This window comes from Hemibagrus wyckioides, linkage group LG03 (assembly GCF_019097595.1).
Source record: "Hemibagrus wyckioides isolate EC202008001 linkage group LG03, SWU_Hwy_1.0, whole genome shotgun sequence".
Taxonomy (NCBI): domain Eukaryota; kingdom Metazoa; phylum Chordata; class Actinopteri; order Siluriformes; family Bagridae; genus Hemibagrus; species Hemibagrus wyckioides.
Window position 1 is genome coordinate 31,233,872 of NC_080712.1, and position 18,291 is coordinate 31,252,162.

At 39.2% G+C, this 18,291-nt stretch overlaps 1 protein-coding gene across 1 annotated transcript; it reads right to left on the bottom strand.

The window, feature by feature from the left end:
• Nucleotides 1-663: 663 nt before the first annotated feature.
• Nucleotides 664-13,951, bottom strand: fam204a (family with sequence similarity 204 member A). Its single transcript, XM_058386830.1, has 7 exons — nucleotides 13,493-13,951; nucleotides 12,988-13,075; nucleotides 12,812-12,854; nucleotides 12,171-12,273; nucleotides 11,500-11,589; nucleotides 1,725-1,834; nucleotides 664-1,112 (listed from the first exon to the last, which is right to left on the bottom strand). The coding sequence occupies exons 1-7, from the start codon at nucleotides 13,730-13,732 to the stop codon at nucleotides 1,061-1,063; spliced, it is 726 nt and encodes a 241-aa protein (XP_058242813.1). The 5' UTR covers nucleotides 13,733-13,951; the 3' UTR covers nucleotides 664-1,060.
• Nucleotides 13,952-18,291: the final 4,340 nt, after the last annotated feature.

Here is an 18,291-nt window from a genome sequence, read left to right on the forward strand (position 1 = left end):
ACTGATGATCTCCTCATCATGGCACCTGTTTTGGGTGGGATATATTAGGCAGCAAGTGAAAATTCTGTCCTCAAAGTTGATGTGTTAGAAGCAGGAAAAATGGTCAAGTGTAAGGATTTGAGCGAGTTTGACGAAGGGCCAAATTGAAATGGCGGATAGACGACAGGATTAGAGCATCTCCAAAACTGCAGCTCTTGTGGGGTGTTCCCAGTCTGCAGTGGCCAGTATCTATCAAAAGTGGTCCAAGGAAGGAACAGTGGTGAACTGGCGACAGGGTCATGGGCGGCCAAGGCTCACTGATGCACGTGGAGAGCGAAGGCTGTGCCAAATTGATAAAGAAGTTAATGCTGGTTCTGACAGAAAGGTGACAGAATACACAGTGCATGACAGGTCAGGTGGGGACCAACACAATATTAGGTATACTAACAGTATTACTTGTGAAATCTCTGACACTGAAGACTCCTTCTTTAAAAAAATGCTACACACAAAATGCATCAACGCACAATTCCAGAGGCCCGAGTTATCACCCTTCATGCCTCTCAAGCGACCATCACTCCTCCTTTTTCAGTTTAATCTTGGGTATCTGTTGCATCATGGGTAAAGACGCAATCTGTACTTCCACACACACACACACACATACACACCTTGCACACTCTCCCGTTTATTCCCGCTCAATCCTCCTTACAGCCAACAAATTTCATTTTGCCCAGGCAAATCCTATTGCACATTATCCACTACATTGCATTAGGGCCCTAATCTCCTCTTTTCTTTCCTCTTCCTCTGCTCCATACCGCCATGAAAGAACAGAGAGCTGCTGATTAACCCACTTATTCGGGGTAACTATACACGACACACAGATTTAATTACAGCAGGAGGAAAACAGCAGAACGGAAACTCGAAATGAACATTTACACCACAATGCTAATGCTGAGGCATCGAGACGTTTATTTAACTAACCGTGTACACATTTGCACCGCCGTTGGAAAAACCATGGAAAAGCAAACGAGGTTTTAAAAAAATAATGAAAAATAAAAAACAATCAGGTATTTCTTCGGAAAGGTCACATGAAGCCCATGTTGCTTTTGGTTTCCCATCGCTTCTTGGCTTCGAAGCTGGAACAAAAACAAGAAACATTTTTAAAAGATGTACTATATTATTTTTACGATTTCATCAAAAAAACACAATAGATATATTAAAATTCTATCTATATTCTATTTAGCCCTTCCAGCTTTTTTTGACAAAAACTGAGATCTGGGATTGGTCAATGTTTTCAGTTGAAGGTTAAATTTCTGTTAACCTTCATTCGAAAACATTGACTAATCCCAGATCTCAGTTTTTGTCAAAAAAAGGTGGAAAAGCTAAATAAGGGCATGGGCGTGGCCTGATATTCTAATGAGGAATAGCTTATTCATTCAAGCATCCTTATTAGAATATTTGTCCACGCCCATCCACCTTTTTTTGTTTATTTATTTCTTTTTAATGTACCAATTAAGTTCATTTATCAAATCTGACGCTATGTTTTGATAGAATTTTATATTCTATGTTTCTGTTTTTAGAATTTTATATAATTTTATATATATATATATATATATATATATATATATATATATATAAAATCAGGAAAAAAGCAAAAAAATCTTCATGATTGGTTGACGTCAACGAAACAAAGATTAGCCCCACCCACTGTAAACATGACAGACAGAAACAGACAGGAAGTGACCGACCCCCATGCGATCTGTTTCCTCTTTCTCCGTGCTGTGAGTGAATCCTCCTCTTCCCGTCTGGCTCGGGTGAAGTCTCGGCAGTCTGCGGCTTGGGCGATTTTCACAGCCAGCTGTTGAACGAGACGGAAGACGGAAGACGAACCCCGTTAGCGCCTCTCCTGTTTCACCTCAAACCGTACAGGAGCCGGTGTGTAAACGTGATATCCCTCGCAAAAGCAGTAATCGTTTAAAAATCAGAGGAAATGAGACGGAGAAAAGGGAAAAAAGTACAAGTTTTTTTGGAAACAAAAGGCCTGTTCAGGCTTCTGAAATGGGCTTATTATTGAGCCCTGAGGAACCTCGATAAACACTTCGAATAAATCACAAAACCTTTTTTTTCCCCCTTTCTTTCTTTTTTTTTTCTCAGAGAGGGTGGAGAGCGAGTGTGACGGGAGGGAGGTAATTCCTTCTAATACTGCTGAACACAATCAGAGAACGAAAAGAAGAAGAAGAAGAAAAAAAAACGAATTTCTAGTGTTGAAAAACCTGGAGAGAGGACAGGAGGAAAAAAGAGAGAGAGAGAGAGAGAGAGAGAGAGAGAAATAGAGAAATGTTTTAATTATAATTAAGTGGGATAAACTTTATTAGAAAGCCTGAAAGTAAAATATCTCCTAATGCATGCCGGGATTAGGAAGGTCAGAGCGAGCAGGCAGGAGAAATTAAACTCTAAAGGCTTTTTATCGCCACATTTCAGGAACCAAGGGTGTAAAATGTTCTAATTTGGGATACATTAAAAGCCATAAAGGTCTTTCAAAAAGATTAATGCTACTTTGCTCGGATTTAAGATAAGGCCTTTAGCGGGCTGAGAGAGCGCCGCTCTAGCTGGGCCCTTGAGCCATTCATCTATACAGTCGCTTGGAAGATTTGTTTAAAAAAAAAAAAAAAAAAAAAAAAAGCACCCGCAGAACCTGAAGCTAACGCACTATGACAGTTTTTTAATTCCTTGCCATCTTTTTTTTCCCTCCTCGAGGTTTTTAAGAGGCATAAATCATGTTTTCTAGTGGTGCTAAGCCATAACGGGACGTGTACGAGAGATCCGACAGCAGATAACTTACAGTGGGGTGAGTGCGATCGGGACGCTATTAAATTGTCTAGCTTTCAGATCGCTGGAGAAAAATAAAGCTGTAGGGTAAGAGATAGAAATGGGACAAGGGTTCTTAAAAAAAAAAAAAAAAAAAAAGGAAAAAAAGGGAAAGAAATCCACCACCACCACCAGTTCCTCCGGACCTGTCCTATTTCACACACTCAGCCACACTGATGACTACGTTTAAGGCACTAGGATTACCAAGAAGACAATCCTGATCAAACACACACACACACACACACCAAAAAAAAAGACCCTCAAATGTCTGATTAATCAAGCCTCGCAAACAGCTTATTTCTTTTTAGCCCCGCATGCATGTAGGAAAATGAGATTGGGCGAGCGGCGCATTGTGCAGATTTGTTCATTCTTATCGGGACAAAGCCGGCGGCGGCTTATTTCATGGATCGCTGGAGCAGGTGTCGCATCCTCTCGCAGACGAAATTAGTAAAATAAAAAAAGGAAAGAAAAAAAAAGTCGCCTCAAATTAGCCTCTCGTATTTGCAGTAATGTGACATTATTTTGATCCACTTTTGAGGATTTCCCGCCGAGTACCACCAAATCCTTTCACATGAGGGAGGACGCTGGGTTGCCAGAAATGTAAATAATGAAATAAATAAGCAAAGGAGGAAAAAAGAATAATGTACATGACACAAACAGTGCTAGGCTTTGTTCTATCCTGGGCCTGTGTGTGAACGGCGTCGAGGGAACACTTCCCGTCTCGATCCTTTCTTCTCTCCATCTTTAAGGCATTGTGCCACGTGCGCGGTAAAACCCGCCGTCTTCCGTCACTGCCACCGCCGGCTTTATTCACTGCCGGGTTTATTTAGAGGGATTAGTGACGTGACCTTTGAAAGGCCCGAGAAGAACGAGAAGAACGGTTCTGCCAGCCGGCTGCAGTCTGACACACGCCACTAGGTGGATTTATAGAGAGAAGAAGCTTCTAGTGGAAAAAAAAAATCATGATCATGTGACTTACGATTTTCACAAACAAACAAACAAAGTCAGAAATAGGGAACGTTCAGTGTAGTACGGAAAGAGACGAATAATTTTTTTTTGCTGTTTTTAATATAATTCTACACTCTTCGGATTCATTTGTTATCAAGACCCAAACAAACAAACAAACAAACGAACAAACACATTCCCCCCAAATTTATTTAGCTCCGTATGTTCAGGCAGCTCAAACAGAGCCCCCAAAACATTTCAATACACTCCTTAGGGCACCATTCTAATGCAAATTTATATAAAGAAAAAAACTGTATAAAATCCTGACTGTTTAGAAATGCTGCCAAACCCACACACACACGCTCATAAAGCAAGTGTTGAACGCTGCATAAATCTTCTAAAAAGGATGTTTTTAGAGGCGAAATGCTCCTAAACCCCCATTCATAAATTTCCTCCCCTCTGTGAAGCACCTTCCAATTAAAGCGTGTGAGAGGTGGATTAGCGAGACTAGCGTGGCTCCAGGTGGCTGAACCCGGGGCGGCTGCGCTTGACGTGTGGCCGATTAATGACCGGACTAATTCCCTTATCACGCCACCTTAATGCCGAAATAATATGACTTTAGTGGAGTCTGGAAAACAGGAGCGTATTGGCAGAGCTGAACTGGCAGAAGATCAGATCAGATCAGACCGGATCAGACGGCTCGCTCGGCTTTTTCAAGACCTGGACGTCTGTGAGATTCCTCCGTAATCCGTTGGAGGATAAAACACGCTGCTTAGATATGTAAGCACAGTATATCAAACGTCTGAATGCTGTAAGACTGATCATGTATTTAGATGAAATTGTAATAACAGTGTAATAACAGTGTAATAACAATAACAGGATGTCCTGTAGTGTTTCCTCTAATATTACCACAATTTGCAGATAATGTAATTTTCATTTACTAACAAATCATAGTTTTTATCCATTAATAGCTATTCATCCATTTGTACATCAATCAGTCTATCCATCTATCCATCCACCCATTTATCCATCCATCCATTTATCAGTCCATCCCCCCTTTTATCGATCTATCTCTCCATCCACTTATCAATCCATTCAACCATTTATCCATCCACCAGTCCACCCATCTATCTATCTATCTATCTATCTATCTATCTATCTATCTATCTATCTATCTATCCATTCATCCATTTATCCATCTATCCATCCATTTATCCACCCATTTATCGATTTATCCATCCATCTATCCATTTATACATCCATCCATCCATTTATCTATTTGTCCAGCCATCCATCCATCCATCCATCCACCCACCCATCCATCCACTCATTTATACATTAATCAATCCACCCATCCATTCATCCATCCATCCATCCATTTATTCATCCATCCCCCAATTTATCGATCTATCCATTCATCAATCCATTCAATCATTTATACATCCATCCATTTATCTATTTGTCCATCCATCCATCCATCCATTTATCTATCCATCCATCCATCCATTTATCTACCCAGCTATCTATCTGTCCATTTTTAATAGCTACATTCAATGTTGTGAAAACAAAAAACGTAACAATAAATGGATAAAAATGTGTTGTTATATATGTGTAATAACAGCTGCACGCAGTCCTTCCCTTATCAACCTTCCAGATTAACGTTGTTAATGAGAAACCTGGACTTAAGAAAGCAAACTTACAGCTTTATCTTTTTTTTGTTGCTTTATTTCTATCTAATCACCGCCTTCTAACCAATCAGGTAGCAGAATTCAGCGGAATTCTGAGTAGACAGCGTTTCTGTGACAAAAAAAAAGGATCACAGAAAGTCTGAAAATAAACCAATCTGGTACTTAAAATAAAAGCTGCTTTTGTAAACAGAGAAACAAAAAATCCCAGAAAACCTCGTGGTTTCATTTCCCGGCACCGAGCTGGTCGTTTCCTCCGGCGACGATCAAACGGCAAAAAAAAAGTCTCATCTTCCTTCCCAACTTATCATCAAATGAACTTTTATTATATCTGGGGACGACTCCATGGCGTTCCATTTCAGCCCATTAATTTGGGAAAGCAGGTTTTAAGAAAGAAAAAAAAACCCGGCCTTAAGCTTTTATCAAATTGCTACGGAATCTCATTTGGATTATTGTATCTTATTAATTACCCCATAGACAAAGCATACTTTTCAGTCGAGATTTTTTTTTTTTTCCTGTGCTGTTTAATTAATTAGCATGTTTTCTCTATTAATTAAAGGGTTTTTTTTAAATTAAAGCCCACAGCAAAACACATATATAATTTGTTTGTAATTAGGCCTTAATTGGTGGTAGTGGAAGCTTAGCACCCTCGCTTTCTTTCTTTCTTTTTTCTCTCTCTCTTTTTTTCCCTCCGTTCCTGATGTGCCATTTTATTGCCAGTCACTCATTAATTAAACTGTTTTTTCTAATTAGCTTATAAAACTGTTGATGGCACATTATTGTAAGTGCGAGTTCAAAGCTCGCTAATAAGCCTCGCCTAGTCAGAAGAAGGGAAGATAATGGGACGCGTACGCAGCCGAGGAACTTTCAGACTCTTTTTTTTTTCCCTTCTTCTTCTCACTGGTTCCCTGAAGATGACAGCCTTGTGTATCTGGAATCAGATTATTGAGGCTGAAACACAGACAAGAGCGTTATAACGAGGGCTTTTTTCTTCCCCCCTCTGAGAGACTTCCTCGTTTCTTGTAAATGCTGTTTGTTTGTCAAGTTGGTGTTGAGATGATACCGATCCTTCATCCTAAACTCGTCCTCCTCCTCCTCCTCCAGGGCTCGTCTAAGTTGCGGATCTTTCTTACGTGGATTGGTTTTCAAAAATATTGGAACACATTTGTATCATTTTCTTTTTTTTCTTTTTTTTTACGTGGATTTCACAAATGTTGGAACACGTCTGTATTGTTTTATATTTCTAACGTGTATTTAAAAAAAAATATTGGAACATACCTGTAGTGTTTTCTCTTCCTAACGTGGATTTCAAAAATATCGGAACATGTCTAGTGTTATCTCTTTCTAACGTGGATGGAACACGTCTGTAGCGTTTCTCTTCCTGACGTGGCTTTCAAAAAATATTGAAACACATCAGTCATGTTTTCTCTTTCAAACGTGGATTTCACAAATATTGGAACGCGCTTGTCGTCGTAACTGTGACAAGATCTCTATGCTTTTTTTTTCCTTTCTTTTTTTTTAATCTTTATCCACAATCCGGATCTATAATCCAGGTCAGCGGCTGCTGTGTGACGACGGAGATGATTAGAGAAGTCGTTATCTGATCCTCTGAAGACACTTTAAAAAAAAAACAAGTGAGAAAATGGCTACATCACATCACATCAATCTGTCGTTGATTATTTTCCTACAACAGCACACCACACACATCATGCTTTATTCCTTATTTGTACATACACAGTAACCTGGTGAATTTCTCAAATCAGAAGGTGTGGATTGATATCGTTTCTATGGTAACGGCTCATTCACAGGGACTTTATGGTGTAATCGCTGATGTAACTACCTGTTTATATAACATGTAAGGAAGGAGTCTCCAGTGTCTAGTGTTTCTTCTGGTTTCTTAGTAACATGAACAAAAAAATAAACAAATAAAATAATATAAAATAAAATAAATAAAGTCTCATGAGCTTCAACAGGGAACCAAAAATAAATAAATAAATTAAAAAAATAAATAAATATAAAATAATATTTTTTTCCCAACGAGTGTTTAAAGCTGCTATAATGTAACTTGTATCATAAAAGGTCTATAACCTGAACTGCAGCTTTAAATGATTTTAAAATTTTAATTCCTCATTAAATTAATAAATAATTGGAGTTGGCAAATTGCTGTAAGTGAATTAAGGTGATTATTAAAAGGCTTGTGATCACCTGATGTCTTTTTGCTGTGTCCTATTCCTCACTACACGTCGTCTCACTTAACCGATTTGTTGACTCCGTCCTCTGCCACCCGGAATCGGAAAATTTTCCAGCTTTCATCACAGATCTATTACATAGTGAGTACATCTACTGTTTGCTAAGTGACTCTGTGGATCGTCATACAATTTCCTTCAGATCCTTCAAAGAGCGCACAGGGTTAAACTACAGGAAGTACATCACGATGAGAACCGGGCTCGGTAAAGGAACCCGTGAACAGAAGCATGTCTTCTTTCTGCTTCTTTTTTTTTCCCGTACTGAAGCTGCATGGCATGAAGTCTCTTGACACTGGGTGAGCTAGTTATATTTAGCAGCCACTTAATGTTATGCTAATTAGTGAAATTAATTGCTCTTTATGAAACTTAAAGCTGTGTCACAGAATGTGCAATAATGAAAGAATGGAGACACGTGTGTTCCTTAATTGGAACGAGCGCGGCGTTTAATCTAGCGAGGGACACAGCCGCGCGTTCTCACGACGCCGAGCCTCGGGGGATTCGCACGACAGGAAAAACATCAACAACTTGCTGTGAAACTTCAGGGAAAATATTCCTCTTACCTCTTATTAACAAAAGAACAGTCATTTTTATCCATTTATGGTTAGGTTCAACGATTTGGAAGAACATGTCATTCACCCATGACATTAATTACGCCTATAAATGGATAAAAATGTCATAATATACTATAAGTACTTAATGTTACAGAACCGCAATCGTCACCTTCCGACCAATCACAATCCAGGGTTCAGATTTGGGTGTAACTGCTTCCTGTTCGTGTGCGGCGGATTTCAGCCTTCGAAAGCAAACCAGGTTCGAAGAGTTAAAGCTTTTCCTCGAACCGTCTCAAAGAACCTTTTGCGTTCCGTCTTTTCAAACTCAGACAAAGATGAAAGAAGCGTGAGAAATTCTGAAAAAGGCTCCACGCAGACGGATGAAAGACGGAGAACGTCATTAATTGACTAAAGAGGCTACACAAGAGTTGGGAAATTTCAATCATCTCTTCAAAGTGGGGGAAGATATACAAGGCTTGTTTGAGGATGAACAGGTTGAAATTGCACCGGGAATAATCCGTATATAAATAAATAATCCCACAATAAAACACCAGGAGAGACTTCAGCTATCTCTGTGTTTCACTCGCGGCTAAGCACCTTATTGTCATGGTATAGAAATGTAAGGCGGAGAGCGTGATACCTCCGATACGTACCTTATTAAGACCTTGAAATGGAGGCTCGCCACAGTCTGGATTAGTGATTCATTTCATGTCACTGAGGTGTTCGGAGGACCGTTTAGGCCCGACGACGAAGCGTACTGAGAGCTGTTGGCTTGCCAGATTAGAAATTAAGGCGTAAAAACGCAGCGCTAACTCGCTAACACCGGCCCCGAGGACCAGGCAAAACATCCATCCATTTATTTACGGCTTGTGGCTGGGTGTAACGCTGGACTGAACCATCGTAAACACTAAAGAGTAGAAGAATCCAGAAATGTTCAGATTAAACCATTAGCCAGAATGGATACACAAGTTTCTTCAAGGGTTCTTTAAGGCAGTGGTGGTGGAAACCATGACTCAGAGCTTTTTAATCCTAACATCAGCAAGTTCGTAAAATTCCTTAGAACCTCTGATAGGGAATCTGTTTGGAGAGAGGAAAAACCCTGCTCTAGGATATCTTCCAGATCTTTTGAAGAACCAAAGAACCTTTAATAGTTCCAAATATTCTAAGAAGGAACATGATTAAAGCCAGCAATCCATCCATCCATCCATCCACTCACTTATACATCCATCCATCCATTTATACATCTATCTATCCATCCATCCATTAAAACATATATTTATCTATCTATCCAACCATTCATCTATATATCCATCTATACATCCATCCATCCCCCATTTATACATCTATTTATCTATCCACCCATTTATACATCCATCCATCTAAACATCCATCCTCCATTTATACATCCAACCACCTATCAATTCGTCCTTCCATCCATCCAATCCATCCATCCATTAATTCATCCATCAGTCCGTCTATTTATCAATCATAGAGATATCTATCACAGCTTTAAACCCAGAAAGCTAAAGAGCAGACGATATTTAAAAGACGGTATGTTGATATTAAAACCGATGATTACTCATCGTAGCTCTAGATTGTTAATCCGGTCGCATTTTAGCATTGAATATTTCAGCTAGTGCGACTAACGTGTGAAATTCCTGCATTTCGCTCGTAACCCAGATGTGAGTGGTGTGTGCCAGGCTTCTGTCAGCACCAGGACTGTGAAAGTCCAGACCTCAGTAACGGTGGAGAAAAAGTCACCGTCTTTTGGGGTTGTCTTTCCTTCCACGCCATTATAGAAGATGAGGAGAGGTAGATGAAGATGAAGACCACATAACCGAACGGTCAGGAACGTTTACAAGGAAAAAAAAACCTGTCACATTTCAGCCTGATAAGATTTTATGAGGAAATTAGTCTGCGGTTAAAAGGTTGCCAGTTCATATCCCGGGATTGGCCGAGAGCCACGGTTGACTCCTTGAACAAAACCCTCGACCCACATCTCCTCGGCTGTATGATTGGACTCTGTTCAGCCTGAAGCGTGATCCAAATGAAGAAATCCAACTATAAAGTAGATACACGTCTGAGCTTCACTGACTGATTCCAGCAACTTGCGTTTAATCTACGTCTCGCTTTCCGTCTAAACTCTAATAGAATATTCCGGAAGAACAGATAAGATCCTGTGGAGATAAGATTCCGGAGATTATTCTCAGTAACCTGAGAGGGAAATCGGCCGCATCATGAAGGTGTTGTCTGCTTTCTGGAGTTATTTAATGCTTGTTCGCGCCGGAAAACATGGCTGTTAGGGGCATGTTTATCACGTCGCTTTGAACAAAAATAAACCGTGGTGGGAATTTATGCGGAATTCATGCGCGGCAAATAGCGCCATTTTCACACTCTTACTGGAGGAAACACAAGCTGTAATTGATTACGGGTGAACTTGCTATTCAAGGTTAACGAGATTAACGCTGTTCCGCACAATTAAGCTGGTTAAATTATTTGTTTACGGGAGCTGTGGGGTTGTGGCAGGAAGACGAAAAGTAGGGAAAAAAGAAGCTGAAGAAATGTCTTGGTCCTAATATCTAGCCAAAATATCTCAGCATGGCAGCTAAAAGTCCGAAGTAAAAACCCACCCAAGATCCGCACCGGAATCTCAGCCTCGACCCTGGGAATATGGCAGGGGTCATTTCTGAGACGCCTCCGAATAAAAAAAAAAGTTCTGAGACACAAAACTACTTCTCGCTACAAGTGCAGAGTCCAGGAGCGAAGAACATCTTTTTAACCGCAATTACACGTACGCGAGTGTTACATTTTCTGCCAAATTAGCTCTGAAGCGCTTGATCCCGCTCACCTTCCCTAAGAGGTGCCGTTTCCTGAACTGCAGGCGGTGTGTTCAGTTCCGAGCGCACTTCAAAGGTGCAAACTCGCGCCTCAAATATGGAAAAAAAAAAATTTAAGAGAGCATTGTTACTGCTGTTGAAAAAGACACGCTGAAAGTGCTGCAGACTTCAAAAAAAAAAAAACGGTGAAGGACGGCTTTCTATTAACTCCAATAGAAAAAAGGGCTTCGGGACGTCCGGCCCATGTACAAAAGACAGTGTGTGTGAGTGAGAGAGAGAGAGAGAGAGAGAGAGAGAGGATGTTTCTTCAGTGTCTTTGTGGGCAAAATGGCCGCCGACCCATTAGCTCGATTCGTCGCACTTAGAGCGATGTCTTATCGGCGTGACGTACCTCACGAGTAGCCAGCCGGTCGCTCAGCTCCTCCGCCTTCCCATAATCCCCTTCGGCTATGGCTCGCTCCATGCTCTTTTCCAGGCCTGACTGGAGATGAGAAAGGGACGGAGGGGGCGAAGGAAAATTAAGTTATTTTCAAATAGAAATAGAAGAGCAGAAAGAGCGGAAAGGGGGAAAAAAAATATATCAAAGACTAACTTAAAAAGCGCCTCGGGTTCCATTTTTTTTTTTTTTTTTTAATAGGACTTCCATTACAACAAAATATGGAGATTTTTTCGTCTCACAAATGAAAATTGTTACTCGATTAAAAGCCCGGACGCTTCAGAAACGCCGCAGATTATCAGCGGCATACACTGGTCTTTAATTACGCATTCCCATTTCACATCAAACACGGAAGCATGTTTGATGGAAAGGGAAAAAGGGGGGGGGGGTAAATAAAAACTAAACATCTGCAATAAACCTTTATAAAAGAGAGAGCTAATAATTTCAAACTAATAATTTAGAGCTAATAATTTCAAAACAATAGTACACTTTATAATGATTTAATGATATTTACATTCTGCCAGAATTTTATCTCTGATGTGACAAATTGAAACGGAACCAAACTGAGAAAAACACATCACTAAATAAATAAATAAATAAATAAATAAATATACGTCCAGTTGTACCTTTGGCGAAGGTCGGCTACAGGGAGGAGGCTGAAATCTTTCATTGGTGCCGAAATACTGAGTCAGTTCTTCCCATTTCTTCACCCGAAGCTCCTCATCATCCCTGAGCAAAGACGCCAGAATGAGAAAATAGTGTTTTTAATTCGTCTGCGATCTTTACCGATCAGCAAAACAGCTTTAATCAATGAGACTGGTGAAATATTTGAGCTGTCCCTTGATGTTAAGGGTTATATGTTAATACTAAAGTTTATGCTATTAAGTCAAGTATCTTTATATATCTTTATATCCAATCTCATAAGCTAGCATCAGTGCACAGGTCAGGGCGAAGTCTTTAAAAAGGATGGTGACGGTGAACCTGCCCGAGATCTCACACCTGCATCAGGAGGTGCCGAGCGAGCAGTTCACACACATATCACGTCAGCATGACGTGTCGGATCGCTACTGTAGCCGCATCTTGGTGTTGCGGCTCTTCGTTAGCACCCGGCTGGTGTGTTTTTAAGACGCGGAGGGAAGCCACTAGATTGTGCACTAGATCGTGTTTACCAGCTGGAAGATGGTCGTCCAGACCAAACACGGGTTAGACATTAGATAGTATGTAAAACATGAACGAGTCAGAAATGAGAAATAAGCATTTACTCAACCTTTTCTCTTCTGTAGCTGAACCCGGCTGCTTTTGTGTTCCACCTGTTCAGAGGAAGGAAAAATAAAACACTATCATCACGGTGCATATTCTATCCATACACATTATTTATATATGTCTACAGGTTTAATGTCTGAAGCTGTGACATGAACGAAATATAAAACAACTGAACAGTACCATTTCTGCGCCGGTTTTTCCTTCGTTTTCTTACTGGGATTTTATCCAACTTCTGAGTCTCTCTTTCCTTCTGGAGGTCTTTAAATTTCTTCAATGAAACAAATGGTTTGAGATACACAATCATACAGATTTGGACTAGTCAATAGTCATGGGTCATAAAGATCTTCATTATGCCATAAATCACCAAAAAATCATATAATATATTAAAGCACTTGGTGGAGGACAGTTAATGCTTTAATACAGATTTTTTTAAGAAGACATGAAAATGACATGCAAATGAAGCTACTTTGCATATTGAACGTGATTGGCTCTCAGATTTTATGACGTAATGACACTTTCTTCGTTTGTTTTTATTTGTGAAAATCCTGTTTTTTAGCGCCAAAAAATCACGTTTTAAGAGTCTGTTGAACACGTGACGCCTCAGCAGTTGTTTATGCATTGTTAAAAATAAATATTGTGTTGTAGATATACATATAGTGTGAGTTATACGGAGAATAGTACACACTTGCCACAGATCTTGAGACACTCCTGGCAAACAGCTCTCAGGAGGAGATGATGATGATGATGATGATGATGATGAAGAGTCATTCTGCACATTCTGCTCGCTCTCATCAGGATATTTCTGTATTTCAGTGTCAGTTCGTGTGTTTTGCTTGTCCTCCTGAAGAGGAGTTTCCTTCTCTTCCTCATCATCAGGACTCAGATCAGCTTCACTGAGTCCCTTCGGAAGAAGACCGCTATACATCCCACTCTCTGTCTAGCTCCAAGCTTTACTTTATAGTTGTTTCACTGCACATAAATTTATTGTCTAATTTATAAATATATCCGGTTTCATTACGCATGATTTACATAAGGCATTGTGGTAGTATTTTGCTATAAAGTTGCTGTTTATTATAGCTAGGATACCGCTTTAGAAATAGCCATTGTTATTGTTCCTACTTCCGCGTTTGACGACAGAGGCTGGCGTTGATTGGCTGGGTGGACCAGCTTCCAGCAGCAACGACAAAGCTGATTGGTCAGATACGGTCTCCTTCGTGACAAACGCCTTCTCAACGGCGGTAGCTCAAATCGCTTCTTTTTGTATTTGAAGTGCATAAGGCAAGGGGAGAAGTAGCCATAATTTCATGCGCTACGTAGTGCACATTTATAGGCAGTAAGCAGACATTTGGGACTTACCTAATATTTATTAAAATAAACGACGTAACTAGTTCAGCCTTTTATTTTCTTACTACTGTGCAACAGTAAAGCGAATTAAATGACATAATAAACATTAATAAATATAAATAATTAACAACCTACTTAAAAATGTTTCAATTAAACCGTCATAAATTACCAGTAGATATTTTTCTTTCCAAATAAATGTTCTACATATTAAGTATATTAAAATAATAATAATAATAATAATAATAATAATAATAATAATAATAAAATGTAATAAAAATCCTGCATTTCTAAAATAGACAATTAAATTATTTAAAACCTTTTTTTTAATATGTAAAACACATTAGATGTAGAGACATAATAATAATAATAATAATAATAATAATAATAATAATAATAATAATAATAATAATAATAATGTACCACTAGATAGATGATAAATAAAAAAATAAAATATAATAATAAAAAATATTTTAAAATGCTATACATTTATTATAAATAATATACTAATATTATTTAGTTTTATTTATTTTTTTACTTCAATTGATTTAAAGCTGTCTCTTGTCTCGCTGAAAGTACGTGTCGATCTTTTCTCTTCCTCCGTAATGAAAAGAGATGCTGAAGTAAAACTCATCTGCCCCTGTGTGTGTTGACTGCTCGGGTTTATTCCCCCAGCTGAGCGTCGCTCATTATCATTCCCATGATTAGCATGTTAATCTTGTATGGCCTGTGGCGCTGCAAGCTGAAAACAGCTGCTTAAATTGCTTATTTATATCAAATGACATCAGTGTTGTGTGTGTGTGTGTGTGTGTGTTGTGTTTTTTTTTCTCTCCTCGCTAAATGGGTTGTGGGCTTTGTGCCTAATTGCAAAACCTATTGACTTAAACGATTTGTTTACCCTGCGCTGATACAGGAATAAAATACCCGGGTGTATTGTTTGGTAGTAATGTAGACAGTTTATAGACAATATAAGTCATGCCTCAGCTGTACTTAATACTTAATTAATAATACAATCTAATATTACAGTTGTGTGTTTTTTTTTCCACGTATACTGTATATCCTCCTGATTTCACAGCAAATGGCTTTTTAAAAAACTACACGGGCAAAGTAATGAACATGTTATTTGATTAATAAAGCTTTCAATTTGTGTATGAAATTTTCACTTGTTCTCGGAAGGTAAACAGCACCGAGACCAGACGAGCGTCTATTTTGCTCTGGAGCTGGTTGGTTGCCCATGGGCACTGTGGATTTGACACCAGAGTGCTGATGAATCTCATCTATTTAATGTGTTTATGCGCGCTAAGCCTACAAAGCTTATTGCTGCTCAATGGAGTGGCGCAAATGTACCTAACCTCCCTCTCTCTCTCTCTCTCTCTCTCTCGTCGTTCATGGTGTTATTTAGAATCCATGCAGGAAACCAGTAAGCAGAATGTCTTTCTAAAAAACACATGAAATCTTGTATAAAATCAATAAGAATGTTGGATTATTAATATATATTAAGCAAAAGCAATCTAGTATGATCTGCTTTATCCTAAGCTTCATCTTTAAAAGCACATCTTTAAAGTATAACCCCTCGACACGTCAGCCCTGATAAGTGTTTCATTCTGACAGGTGAGTCTGGATAATAAATAACACAAGCTGCGCCTCACGGTTAACACGGACCATTAACGTGTACAAGAGGCCTCGTCTCTCGTGATCCAACATTTGGAGCAGATCCACAAGTCCGGGCTTTCATGAAGGAGGAAGATCTCAGCTCAGAACCGTTACACGTTTTACTGACCTAATGAACCGACAAGCTTACTGCATGTCTGATCTATTCAAGCTGTCGATCTAAATGGCCTCAGTGTTTTCATTTCATCTCTCTCTCTCAAAAAAAACCCCCTACAGTATCAATCCCTATATCATACTATCATACCACCCTCTGCCTGACACACATAGCTACTCTGAACATCGTTCATATTTTCACCAGACACACTTTATGAACACACACTCATTTATCCCGGAGCCTTGATTAAGCTCAGTAGCTATATTTCATAAATGAAAATGGGACACGGCTGGTAGTTACAGCTTCACTTAGCTGGTAGTCTAGCTAGTAAATAGTAGTTTAGTCTAAATTTATTTGCCTTTATTTTTTGGCTAAACCTACATGGTTTTTATAATGGTGAAAGAGTATAGTGATTATTTTAAAGAATAAAAGTTTCAGGGTAAAAAAAAATCGAAAGAAAATGTGCACACATTTTTTATAAGCTTAAAGTATATATATATATACATCTAGTTTGTTCAACAGTGTCATTTTTACACTTATATAATCTGGGTTTGTTGAGGATATAAACTGGAAGCCATTGACTTGCCAGGAAAAATCTACCTCCAGACACTAAACATAAATATTAATGTCGTGATCTTTATTAATATAACCTGAGAGGTTTATTAAAGACATCAAGACTTTTTTTCTTTTTTTTTATCATTCCCATGCCTCAAGGCTTTTCGTGTAGAATGTTTAAAAAGAAATAAATGAAAAAAAATCACCGCCCTAAATCAGTCTGTACGCCGGCCGCAATGTGACACTCTGTCAGAGTAAATATGGTCTAATAAATGAATTAGCTCCATAAATAATGCCTGTAATGACATTTTAACGGACAATAAGTCTGAGCGTTGTCAGGAAAAAAAAAAAAAGTGTGTTGATGTATGAGTTTCATGCCTCAGCAGTTCCTCAAAATGAATCGGCTCGGGAAGATAGCAGAGGCCATCGCGACGAGCCCATTTCCCCGGAATTATCGACTTGTTGTCAATTTGCACAGCGGAATTACACATGCAAATTGCGCCGCCTGCACAAACACCACTTTGCCGATGATAAAAACAAATTAACAGAGGCTATAGAACGAGGATTTATTTCACTCACGCGCCCGGGTCAAGCAAGACACGCGTTTGACGATTGTGTGTACCCAATTTTGGTGTAATTATATCTGCAAATTATTCTTTGTAATCTTATTATTTCTTGCCCCAACCTTCTTCTTATGCTCATAATTAGCATCCTGCGCTTCCCGCTTTAAAAACAATCCAACCGTCTGCTTCTGGCCCGCTAATCTGATTTGTGTTGTTCTCCTTTCTCTCCTCTCTGACGCCTTAGCACGCGGCTCAAAGGGCCAAAGGTCAAGGGTTTTTAAAAAGATGCGGTCGAACCACAATGGCCTCATAATAGGGTTCACGGTATGCGGAAGCCGAACGAGGAGTCCGTCGCCCTCCGAGTCGGCCATTAGATATCTCATTTACTTTGTACACACTTGGCTAATCTGCTCTAATGAATTCTGCCACCCCGAGCCAGATCCAGATGACTTAAAAAATTATTACCCTTCCCTCGGATGTGCCGTTTTTTTTTTTTCCTCTCATTTCGAGGCTCCACTCTGCCGTCTGTCACACTGAGATACTCATAATTAGGGGTTTAAGATGATTAGTTTATCGCGCCGCACTTACCGCCTCTTATCCGCCAAGGCCCCAAAAACTTAATAAGCGGCTCGGAGTTTTAAACTCGGAAATGACCAAGAAATGGCAGGAAATAATGAAGTGGAGCCCGAGCCAAAGAAAAGGGCCACCACGAGACAACAGTAATTCAACTGTGAAATAGAAACGCAGCAGCTGGTAATCAATAAGGAAAATAATTTGCTATAAAAGGCAGACGAGAAGGATGATGTAGCATGCACAGTGTCATCTCTGAACCTTAAATGTTCGTCATCCGGTCGTCCGGATCGTCGTCACACGTGTAATTAAATTGGTATTATGTGGAGTGGGGAGTGGGATCGGTTTGAGGAATGTAGCTATAGAGGTGGGATTTAGAACAGGTCTGAACACTGGGAATGAAGCTATTTTAGATAACAAATGTTTTACATACCCTAACCTATATACCTATATATATATATATATATTTAAATTATTCTGATTTAACCAATCAGGTGTGTCCTTAAATTCTACTCCACCCAATTTCTAATGCAATGTCATTTCTATAGTAACAGGGCCCCATTAACTAAGCCTAATAATAATCATTTCTGTAAGGAGATGTTTATTTAACTCCAGTGTAAAAGGTTTGGAATTGTTAGTTGGCTTTATATCAGAGGATAAGGAGAAAATTATTTTTATTCCATAAATAAA

What these genes read in the sequence shown, in the direction of transcription:
- fam204a (XM_058386830.1), bottom strand. Translation starts at nt 13,732, where the DNA reads ATGTATAGCGGTCTTCTTCCGAAGGGACTCAGTGAAGCTGATCTGAGT. An exon ending in GAAAAACCGGCGCAGAAATG is followed by an intron (nt 12,855 to 12,987) that starts GTACTGTTCAGT and finishes TCCTCTGAACAG; the next exon opens with GTGGAACACAAAAGCAGCCG. An exon ending in ACCGGCTGGCTACTCGTGAG is followed by an intron (nt 1,835 to 11,499) that starts GTACGTCACGCC and finishes CTCGTTCAACAG; the next exon opens with CTGGCTGTGAAAATCGCCCA.